At 39.0% G+C, this 11,873-nt stretch overlaps 1 protein-coding gene across 1 annotated transcript in view; it reads left to right on the top strand.

The window, feature by feature from the left end:
• Positions 1-27: 27 nt before the first annotated feature.
• Positions 28-11,873, top strand: part of LONP2 (lon peptidase 2, peroxisomal) — a 38,349-nt gene continuing 26,503 nt past the window's right edge. Inside the window, exons 1-7 of the mRNA XM_056501031.1 lie at positions 28-338; positions 1,173-1,407; positions 2,100-2,231; positions 3,550-3,672; positions 4,495-4,655; positions 4,860-4,954; positions 6,264-6,522. Coding sequence (XP_056357006.1) covers positions 106-338; positions 1,173-1,407; positions 2,100-2,231; positions 3,550-3,672; positions 4,495-4,655; positions 4,860-4,954; positions 6,264-6,522 — 1,238 coding nt within the window. The 5' untranslated portion in view covers positions 28-105. The remainder of the gene's footprint in view (positions 339-1,172; positions 1,408-2,099; positions 2,232-3,549; positions 3,673-4,494; positions 4,656-4,859; positions 4,955-6,263; positions 6,523-11,873) is intronic.

Raw genomic sequence — 11,873 nt, 5'->3', positions numbered from 1 at the left:
TACCGGCGCCCGTAGGGGGCGGGGCCGCGGCGCGCGAGGGGCCGGGCTGCCATGGCGGCGGGGCCGGCCTGAGGGGCACGGGGCAGGGCGAGGGACTCGGCAGCCATGGCGGCGGGCAGCGCTATCCAGATCCCCACCCGGCTGCCGCTGCTGCTCACTCACGAGAGCGTGCTGCTGCCCGGCTCCACCATGCGCACCAGCGTGGACTCGCCGCGCAACATGCAGCTCGTGCGCAGCCGGCTGCTGAAGGGCACCTCGCTGCGGAGCACCATCATCGGTGTCATCCCCAACACCAGCGACCCCACCTCCGACTGCGATGACCTGCCCAACCTGCACAGGTGCGGCTCGGCCCGGCTCTCCTGCCGCCCTCGCGGCCCGCGGGCCCCGAGCGCGGCCCGGCCTCCCCTCACCCCGCGGCCCGCCCGGCCCCGCCGCCCGGGAGGCGCCGCTGCCCTCCGAGAAGCCGGCGCGCACCGCGGCCCAGGGCCAGGTGCCGGGGACGGGCTGGCTGCAGCGGGAGGTTGAAAACAGGCTAAGGACGAGCAAAATAAAGCGAAAGAACGCAGGTCTAGGGCTGTCGCAGCTGTTAACATAGCATTTTTCACCTAATAGTAACACGGATATAGACTTAATTCACATAGAATGAAAACAAATTGTGTTTCTGTCTGGTGAAACTAACATGATGTAACCATTGCTCCCCGAACTTTATCATATCAGTGGACTTGGCAAGATGTTGCAAAAAAATAACTTCTGTTGTACATGCTTAAATAGATACGGTGACCTAAAACATTGATTTAGTACGAGGCCGGGAACGTTAGTGGAGAACTGTCATTTATGAACACTCCTGTTTCCCAGTGCATGTTGCTTAAGCAGAAACGTCAGTGTGCCTGTCCACAGCCAGATCCATTATTATGAAGAAATTACATACGTTTCTAAATTGTATGACTGTATTACAGTACCTAGTTTTTCAGTTAACTCATTTGTGTTCAGGATTTAGGGTTTGGGCTTGTAATTTGTGTTACAAAGGGGATTGGATAATTTGATTTAATTTCATGATAGGAGCTATGACCCAGCAGGGTCTTGCAACCTGTAGCTTGGTTGCTTCTGATAGGGAGCACACAAAATGTTCTGTGGAAGGTGACAGATAATACAAGGATTTGATCTGTTTTTAGGATTGGTACTGCTGCCTTGGCAGTCCAGGTGGTTGGTAGCAACTGGCCCAAGCCCCATTACACGCTGCTGGTGACAGGCCTCTGCCGATTCCAGATCCTGCAGCTGCTGAAGGAGAAGCCCTATCCCGTTGCTGAAGTACAGCAGTTAGATCGACTTGAGCAGTTCACCAATGGCCATAAATCTGAGGAGGAGCTCGGAGAGCTGTCAGAACAATTCTACAAGTATGCAGTACAGGTAATTTGTTCTATTCTTGTGTGTCACATAACCTGTGGGTACATTTAGGCTCTTTATTTGTATTCTGTTTGCCCTTCTGTTTCTTCAGTTCTTACATTTTTCTGCTACTAGTAGAGTTTCAGTATTTCTGCTACAAAATAAATGCTACTGTTACAGGTTGAGGTTTCTGTGCCAAGTTTCAGGGTATCTACACAGCTCATTGCAGCTGAGTCTCATGCAAACTGCTTCTGTTGGTACTGTCATAAGTTGCTGTTTCATATTCAGCAATACTATAAATACATTCTAGTAAAAGGTTTAATTAATTTTTCTAGAATTTTACAGGTATATAAGAAAATATATACAATAGAATTATAATGAATTGGAATTTAAAGGATGTATTGAAAAAGAGTCGTGGGGAAGGTTTTAATCTGGGTATGTGGGGGAAATAGGAAATGTACGTATTGAAAAAAATGCTGCAAACAATAATGGTACTTTTGAACTTCTCTAACAATCAGAAAGCTCCAAGTCTTGGTGCTCTATGCTGAGTTAGTGCCTCACTGTGAACTTTTGGTCAACTTATTTCAGTAGCTTTTTGACAAACTACCTAGACATGCATCACACTGAAAGATACAATCCTGTTTGGATCAGAGAGCCAGTGAGATAATTTCTAAAGAAACCCAGTGGCCATTGGTGTTGTTCCTTGTGTGTTGTAGCTGGTTGAGATGCTGGATATGTCAGTGCCGGCAGTGGCAAAGCTCCGGCGTCTCCTGGACAATCTGCCCAGAGAAGCCCTGCCAGATATCCTGACCTCTATCATCCGAACAACCAACCAGGAGAAGCTGCAGGTATCGTGTTCTCAGCAGTTTTAGTGGTATTTGGTGTTGCTGTCTTTTTAAAGTCAGTGACTTTTAGATAATTTTGGAATTGCTTACACTTGTGACTGTACAGTGATAACATTGTGCCAACAGGGATTTGTGTTACAGCTGAGCATGAAAGCTTGCAAACTGGTTTGATGGTGTTGTTTAAAGTGTTTATATATGCATATGGCAGAACTAACCTAAGGTAAAAAGGTCTAGTTGGGAAATCTTGGAAATTATTAATTTTATTAAACAATAGGTAAAGCGTGGACTTTCCATAGTAAAGATGATAAATCTTTCTTCAGATTGTGTTGAAACTCTGCTTACTTAACCCAGCTGCCTGATCATTATACATATCTTAATGCTAATAACTTGCTAATTAAAATATTTTTAATATTAGAATTAAATACATTTTAAAACATCTTGAAGTCTGGGTTTCTTTGAACACTGAGACAGTGGTTAAATTTATATCATATGTCAAAGTAAATCTATGCAAAAATGGTCTTTATGGCTTGGTGCTTATTTGTCTGATTTCTGTATTTGCTTGCTGTGTTTTGGAAGTTGTTCCTTTCCTTCTCTAACTGCTTATGCTGCACCTGGAATTGAAAGTGTGTGTTAGGTTGTTTCAAAGCACCACAAGTAGAAATTAGTGCAGTAATTTGAAGGTAAGGTGTGTACTATAGCTGAATATCCTGCTGAAGGAAGGTACATTAGTTATTAGTGTGTTATTTTATTATTTGAAGTTCTAAAATAAGAGCAGCTGGTGGAAGCTGTGGAAATACAGAGGAGCAGAATTCTACCCATTTCCACATATTAACTTAATTTAATATGAAAATGGAATTGTGTGCAAAATATTAAAAAGACAAAATAAACAAAAAAGTTTCTAAACAAAAATTCTAAGGCACAAGGTGATTTTTTTCCCCCCTAGGTTGCCCAAGGAGATGATGCTGTAACTTTCTTAACAGGGGCATCTCTTTCCTGAGGCCAAGTAATTGAAAAATAGAGCATGGATAGATGTTTGCCACAGAAAATGCAACTAAAATATTAAAATGTTTTAAAGCTAGACAGGATAAGAGAATTTTTTCTAGTTTGAAGTGCTTTGTAGCTAAGGTATCCAGACCCTTGAGGCTAGATTTTGTGTACTGTATTCTCCTTGCTTTTCTTGCTCCCTGTTTTCCTAAATCCATCTAATCTATACCTCTGGTCAAAAGACAGTAGCAGTATCTCCATGTTCCCTTCCCCCAGAGTGAGGGTTCATCAGTGTGACCTTGTTGCTCACAACTTGCTTACAACTCCTTGCTCTTAGATTTTAGATGCTGTTAGGCTGGAAGAACGGTTCAAGATGACCATACCATTGCTTGTTAGACAGATTGAAGGCCTGAAGCTGCTTCAGAAAACAAGAAAGTCCAAACAGGATGATGATAAAAGGGTATGGACCTATAAATTTGGAATACTTAAACATTCTAAATAAGTACTAAGATGCACTTTTAAAATAGGTTAATGAATGCATTCTATTAATCTGTGCATTTTTAAAGTATAGTCATAGTGTGTGATCATAGTCTGGAGCTGCAGAGAACACCCAGCTGGCAACTTTGGCTGTGTTGATGCACAAAAGACAAAATATTTGTCTAAAACTGCCTAGGCTTTATTTCAATTTTTTTTAAATTTAATTTTTATTTTAATCTGAGCACTTTGTGACATTAAGTGAATACTCAGATTTCTCTGAAGAGTCAGTTCATGTGCATGGTATACACTCACTGAGTTCTGGCCTGTGCAGTGAAAGGTCTGTCTTTTACAGATGAGTGGCAGCTTTTGAACTCTGGATAAAGAATGGGTGTTGCAAAATAGAGCTTGTTCACTTTGCTGCATCTAACTGCACTTAGTTTTAGTAACTGGGAAGTCGTTGAGAAATGAAAAAAGAGAGATTTACCCATTTTTTAAAGATTGAGTTTATTCTGCTTAATACAATGGGCTGCAGTGCTTGAAATATCAGAAATAGCTCCTTTCAGTTTTGTTCTTGTTTTGTGGTGTTTGCTACTTTAGGATATGTGATGAACTCATGAGATACATAAAGAACTGTAACTTTTAAAATCAGCACCAATAACAGTTTTTGAAGTTAATTTCTGCAGTTCTGAATTCTTCTGTGCACCTTAGCTGTTTTTTGCTATGATTTTCATTCAAAGCAAAAGTACATAGCCTATTTAAAAACCAACACCTGGTGCAATTCTGTGCCTCTGTTTCCACTGAACAGGTTGTAGCTATTCGTCCTAATAGAAGAATCACTCATGGAAGCATTACAGAAGATGAGGAGGAAGAAGAAGATCATGATGATGTTGTCATGCTAGAAAAAAAGATTAGAACATCCAGTATGTCAGAACAAGCTCTTAAAGTTTGTCTAAAAGAAATAAAAAGGTAAGAGCCTTTTAAATGGTGGCTTCTTTTAAAATTTAAAACAAATCTTGCAGACCTGTTCCTGTTTGATATATGTTTGTGTCGGTTGTGTTTTTGAAATTATTTTAAACCTCAGGCAGCAGTCACTGCCTTGTGATGCAGTAGATGCTTTCTTTTGCATTTAATTTCTGGTTGGCCTTTTGAATTCTGTACTTATATTTTCAGATTAAAGAAGATGCCTCAGTCAATGCCAGAATATGCTTTGACAAGAAATTACTTAGAACTGATGGTAGAATTGCCGTGGAACAAAAGTACAAAAGGTAAACCCTTCTCTTAGTTATGATTCTCTTGCACAAACATTTTAGGACAAGTACCTGTCATGTAGACACTGTGAATTAGGTCTGTCTTGTAAAAACGTTGATAAGTTACTGTAAGCCAGGTAAACCACTAGACTTCAGTGAGAGCTGTACACTGAATAGCCTGTGTAGCTCAGTTGTATATCTAAGAATATACAACTAAGTGGATTTGACAAGTATTAAGAATGGTTTCATTAAAAATGAAGGTGTTGTTAATTACAATTTGTGCCAATATGTATCAAAATTAATAAAGAAATTAGCATCTAAATATTTTTATGTCAGACAAAAAACCCTTTTGCAGATTTCTGTAACATTGGTCTTTCTGGAGAAAATCCTGGTTTGTCTATAGCAAGTATGGTAAGAAACAAAAGGATAAAAAAGCACAATTGTAATTAATTTTAATAATTACAACTTGGAGTGCAGTAGAAAAACTGAGTCTCTGTCTCCTTTGTACCATAGTTTTTGGAGTTGTGAGTAGAGGGTGATGCTGTTAATCTTGCACACAGGTACAGTGTGCAAAAATGGAGAGTGAAGGAAGACTAGGAAACCAAACACTACCAACAGACATATCTTACTGACCAGCACAAGTAGGTTAAGTGGGCAAAATGACTTTGCACAAGGTGGACTTGGCACACCTGCATGTCCATCTCTACCCTTCTGCTGGTATTTGTAGTGATGAATTGTTGCTGGTTTGAAATAGAGCCCTGGCTGTTTACAAATCTTCTCGTCAATATTTTCTTTAATCATTAAATTGTAAAAAGATCTGCCTACATGTGCTTTGCAGTATTATTCAAAGAATCCTTAAATAAGTAAAATGTTTGTTGACAGTCATGTCCTAGCAGAATGATTTTTTGGTGGAAGTTGCTCTTTGATCTTCTAAAATTACGCTGTGCCACGTGAAGTTTGGTGTTTACTTGAAGCAAAGTTTGTGAGTGTGACCCGTGTGATTGCTGTTTTGAACTCTGTAGCTACAGTGAATAAAAACACACAGGAATATAGAAATAGAAAATAATGATAATTATTTTAGCCTTGGATGTCATTATCAGTACTGTGTCATTTTCAGTACTATAATCTGCCTATCTTAGGTCTGATTTCCTCATTAAAGAAGGAAATTAAAGAAGGACTTTAATACCTTTGTTTTAGAAAAGCATTGTCTGAAGTGCTTGTGTGAGTTGGCGGATTGCCCTGATGAAGGTATCTGTTTCTACTGTAGGGTGAATTGTTTCCATTCTTAAGGTAAATGTGCTGATGTCTGTGCTGTTGTCGATGCCAGATCGCCTGGAAATCCGCGCAGCTCGGATTGTTCTGGATAATGACCATTATGCCATGGAGAAGTTGAAGAAGAGAGTTTTGGAGTACTTGGCTGTGCGACAGCTTAAAAACAACCTCAAGGGACCCATTCTTTGTTTTGTGGGGCCCCCAGGAGTTGGAAAAACCAGTGTGGGAAGATCAATTGCAAAGACTTTGGGTCGAGAATTCCACAGAATTGCTTTAGGAGGAGTCTGTGATCAGTCTGATATTCGAGGCCACAGGTAATTGCTTCTTCTTTTCCTAATTGCAGTTTCTTCTCTGTAGAATGTATGGATTATTTTCACTTTTCAGCAGTGAAAATTTTCACAGAGATTTTGCTTTTATGAAACAATGGTAGGTATTTATTGATTTTCCTTGGTATTCAGTGGTGTTACTTGGGAGAGAATTTTAATGGGAAAGGATGTTTAGTGTTGTGGTGCAACCTTTATTCTTTCTTTCTGCTGCTTCCCTTTATTGTCATAGGGAATGGATTTCATCTTCAGTTGTGTTAGCACGTGAAGTAAAATTCTTGAGAAGGTTTTATGCAAACTCTTGATTTTTCTGCTTTTTAAGAGGGATATAAAGATTTAATTATCCAGTATAACCCATGGTAGCAATACCTTCCTTCATAACCATTTTTGCTGCTAAAAGATGAGGAGAAACTTGGATTGATACATGAAAGTTGCTAGAAGATAGCAGTGGACTTGTTTGTGCACTGTTTTGCTGATTCAAAAGAAGATTTATGCAAGAACACCTAAGCTGGCAGATTTCAAAGGAAATCTTTGGGATGTTCTTGATATTGAGCTCTTTATGTATCTACTGATTAGTCTTTTAAATTTCTAGTTCATTCCTCAGTCCTTGAAACTAGAAGCATAATCAATGGACAATAGAGATAGGTATCTGCCAAGCATCAGTGCAACATTTTTGTTTCCATGACACATATTTTATGCTTATTGCATGCAGTGTAGGAAATCTGGAATAATGACTTCTGGTCAGGTTTTCTTTTAAGTCATATTGTTGAATAAAATTTCTCCTTACAACAGCAGGTGAATACTGTAAATTAAAGCTGTCAGTTACTCTTTTTTATGCCATCTAGCAGTTAATTTTGCCCAATCACTATGCAGCTTCTCTCAGTAGAATACACCTAAAATAGAATGTCCCAAAAGCAATTTAAAATGTCACTCAACAATTTGTGCTATTCAAAGTGCAGCCACTAGAGGCTGTGGAATACTCAGCATTATGGAAAGCAACTTCTCCAGAGCAGGAGGAAGTCCTTTGTAGCAGGGAAACCACATCTTGAACTTGACATTATAAACAAAAGTCAAAGTTTCTATCTTAAGCTTAGATCTTATAAAGAATAAAGACAAGGAGAGTCATACGTGAGAGCCTCTAAAAAGGTTTTTAGGTCAGGTGTTTGTGGCTGTCACACATTTTTGAGAGCATTATTAAGTTATTAATTCATGTTAGAGGCTAAGAATTATAAATTTCATATTAAAAAGTTTATTAAATTAGCCAATGGAAAATATTTGCTAAGTGATTTTATTTTTCACCAGCAAAGGCAAATGTAATCTAGAATTAGCAAGAATATTGTGTGGTTGCTGTTCAACACGGAAGTATATAGTTTAGAAATGAATCTTAGAGCAGTTGGTACCAGGAGTCCTTTGTAACCAACTGCTTTTTCTAGTTTTTTGTAGCTAGAATCAAACCCACCTGTTGCATATTGGATTTTAAATTCTGCTTTGGTTTGTTTTCCTCCTTCTCAGAATAAAATTTAATCAGATTGAAACTACAGTTTTTCTGGAGAGCTCTGTAATGTCCTTTTGTGTGAATAAATGCTTCAGGTTATTCCCAGTCAAGTGAATCCATGTTGTGCTCTTGAGCATTTTCTAATATTGCACCTTAGATGACTATTTTTCTCCTAAAAGCTCCTTATTAGACTTTGGGGCTTAAGTTAAGGATTCCATTAACATTGCAGGAGAACAGTACTGTTTGTGCCTACTGATGTGTTGAACATATTAAAAAATGTACCAAGTGTACTAGAACATTCAAAAGGAACTGTTACAGCTTGGCTTGCAGGCAAGCAGTGCCTGAAATAGCATTCACTTGGGCCACTTCGGTGAAAAGTGCAGACTGGCAGATTCAGCAGAGCTCTTGGAGAGCAGCAGGGTGGAGCATGGTGTTTCAGTGACTGTGCTGTCCCACCGGATGTGTGAATGTGGCAATTGGAGCTGTCGGGTTTGCCCATTTCGCTGGGGATCATGTGCCTGCCCCTGGAGCTTGGGAGTCCCTCACTGGCTGAGTGAAGAGTAGTGAGTATTGTTCTGCATTCTCAAAACAAAATCATCCTCTGGTACAAAGCCAGAACTCCTTTATCAGACATCCTTCAGCTGTTGTCTGCATTTACCACTCATCTATACCATATGTTAAAGTATGCTGGTTTACATTTGTTGTTTACTTGTATTAAAAAAAAAAAGAAAACCCACAAACCACTCTGAAGGATGACTTCGAACTTTTTTCCAAGAAGCTCATTGCTTCTAAAATCTCCTCAGTATTGGTATTTTATATCACACAGGAAAGGTATGATCTTCTCAGTTGTGTTTTTTTCTGTTTCTGAAAAGGAAAGATGTAATTGTGCCATTTATTTATAGTGGTGCTGGTGAGTTAAGTGTGAAGCTCTTCTTTCTCACCTTCATGTGAAGCACTCCTTCCTATATTACCACTGCTCTGCAGTTTGAAAAGCTTGGACATTTCACTTCTGCCTTAGGCCTTTGCTGAGAGCTTGTTTAGGTACACCATTTGAGGAGAGGTGGGATTCCTCACCAGGACAGCTGTGCTGGCAGAGCTTCCCTGCACAGGCCTTATTGCACCAGAAAAAACAAGCTGCAGATAGCTTCACCCATGAGAGGAATGAGCTTTGTTAGACAAGTACAAAGGAGAGATAGATTTGTAAAGCCCTTGAGTGGATGCAACCTCTGGCCTTGCACAAAAAAAAAAAAAAGACTGTGATCTTGTGCAAGGATATTCAGAAACAGTGATGTTAACTTTGTTATCCTTTTCTACCCCTGCAATTAAAAATTATTTAAAACTATTTGTCTCAACATCACTGTGAAGAAAGTGAGTCCTGTGTCTTTCAATAATACTACCATGGCTTTAAGGGTTCTATTTCCTGGGCTTTCCCAGTTTACTTTGGGAGAACCAAGAAGGTTGGATTTTCCAGCTGTTTTTCTTGCATTTTCTAGGGTACATAGTGCCTGATGACATACTTTAGGATTAGTGTTTTGTTTAAAGGTACTTTTTCACTGATCTAAAACTATATGAAGAGATTACTAAGTTGCAGACCTTCTCTGCCTGGAGCTCTCAAGGGGTTGGGTTTTTAAGTGTTGCTACACAAGTGAGGTAAGTAGGAAACTTGCTCTGTGCTTCCTGTTTTGAATGGGGAAAGCTGGCTGTCCTCTGGGTTTTATGCAGGGAAAGAAACTGCATCAAAATATGAGCAAGACAATGTAGGATATTGTTTTACCTCCTTTCAACCCTAGCAAAAATAATGAAATCAGCATCACATCCAGTGATAATACTCCTAAACAGTAGCATTTAGTTTCACATCTTACAAGGCAAAGGTTAACAGCCAGACAGATAAATGGCCATATCTGCTTGTAATTTGAATGTATTCTGGCTGGTTTTATATGTAAACACCTGCAGGGCCTGTCTTACCAAGGATTCTTTTGTTCAGATGTGTTTCCTAATAACTTTGGAGATCTTGAGTATTTGATTATTAGTATAATACAATAGGTTTTGGTCCATCTCTAATAAATGAAGAGCTACTACAGATTTAGGTTCTTGCATCTATTTGCCTTCATTTAGTTTATAAAACATCTTTTTTCTTAAAGCTCAGTGGAATATGGATAGCTCAAATCTTTATAGGATTCAAAAAGACTAGTAAAACTTTGTATGTCTAAAAACATAAACATGCATTTAAAAAGTGTAATGTTTTCAAGCATGCACTTGAGAATAATGTAGGAAGAACAAAGAATGTTTGATGTTTACCTAATTATGTTACCCTATTACTAACATAAGCAGAATACTGAAACAGTTGGACTGCATTGTCTCTGAAGCATATAAGATTATTTAGTGCACTGAGCACCTTGTAGTAAAAACAACCCAGAGAAGAATAAAATTAGCACCACCAAACAAAAACCAAAACCACAAAAAGAAAAAAACCCAAACTCATAACTGAAAAAAACCCAAATCCCTCCAAAAACAAAGAAATGCCAAATTGTTACACTGATAAATTTGTTTACACTGGTGATTCACTTCTGTGAACTCCAGCTCTGATTCAGTCTCCTCATTTTCTGATTGCATTTTATAGAATGCTTTCCCTGTCTTGGCAAGGCTGTGGGTGTGCAGATGGAGGAGGAGGAGGCAGGCTGGCTGTGTAATAGCTCCCCATGCAGAGTCCTGATCTGTAATGAATGTTCCACAGTGCAGCCCTCCGTGAGAGCCAGCCCTCCCTTGCTGCAGATTAAGACTACACAAAAGCACTCAAGTGAGGAACTGTTGCCTGCTGGCTGCTTCAGTCTTTAGCAGCTGCCTCAGGAAGGTGGTAACAGGCAAACTGAATTTCTCTTGCAGTAATGGCTGTTTAAAAGATCTTAAAACCTTTTATTTTTCTCAGATCTACAATTAAACACATTTACTGTAATTTGTTTCCTCAGTGGTTAGATGTTACATGGAACTGACACCATTGCTTTGTGGTTTGGGTTCTACTTTTGTTGTTTCTTGGGTTTTTTAATGTATTTAAAGTCATCTCTAGTGCTTTTTGAAATAAGTACTGTGGTATTTTTGGTTTCATCTTTGTAAATGCCATCCTGTTTATTTTGGATGGTACTAAGATCATATGGCAAAGCAGGCCTGTTCTGCTTGTCTGCTTTGTGAGCTAGATACTGTAATTCAGCACTTAATGTATCTCTCTCTTCTTAGAATTTCATGCTCTTAGTTGTAGTATTTTGAGTAGTTATGGGACAAGCAGAAAAGAGCATGATAAATGCAGCGAACAAGGATTATTTACATCTGTAAAATGTAGTTGTGCTCTGTGTGTGTTGCGGAAAAGAGATTTTACTGATTCGCTGAATAAATTCAAACTCATCTTTTTCGTTTCATTGCAGTGTTCAGCTTTTCATTTCATATTGAAATGACAGTAAATACAGTTATTTTTGGTGGATGTTTGTTAAAGCATGCTGTTATGGGGACATTGACAGTTGAGCATAATTGGAATTTTGCTCTCTTTTGTAACATGCTGTGTGAACTCTGTTGTGATGACAAAATCCCAGCATTGTAATTATGAAAATGTTTTTATTAATGAGGTTCCCAAATCTGCTTCTGTTTGTTCTTACAGTACAAGGATGCTGGTACTGGAACATGTTAAGACGTCCACAGGCTGTAAAGTTTGGATACACTTTAATGCAAATGATTATCTCTGCAGACCAACTGGATCACTGTGGAACTCAAATTTTCATCTGCTGCTATAATTGCATGTATTAACTCAGTTGTATATTCCATACTTTTATCAAGCATTCTACAAATTTTTGCAAAAAAA

Source organism: Oenanthe melanoleuca, chromosome 11 (assembly GCF_029582105.1).
Source record: "Oenanthe melanoleuca isolate GR-GAL-2019-014 chromosome 11, OMel1.0, whole genome shotgun sequence".
NCBI lineage: Eukaryota > Metazoa > Chordata > Aves > Passeriformes > Muscicapidae > Oenanthe > Oenanthe melanoleuca.
This window is presented reverse-complemented; position numbering and strand designations above follow the sequence as displayed.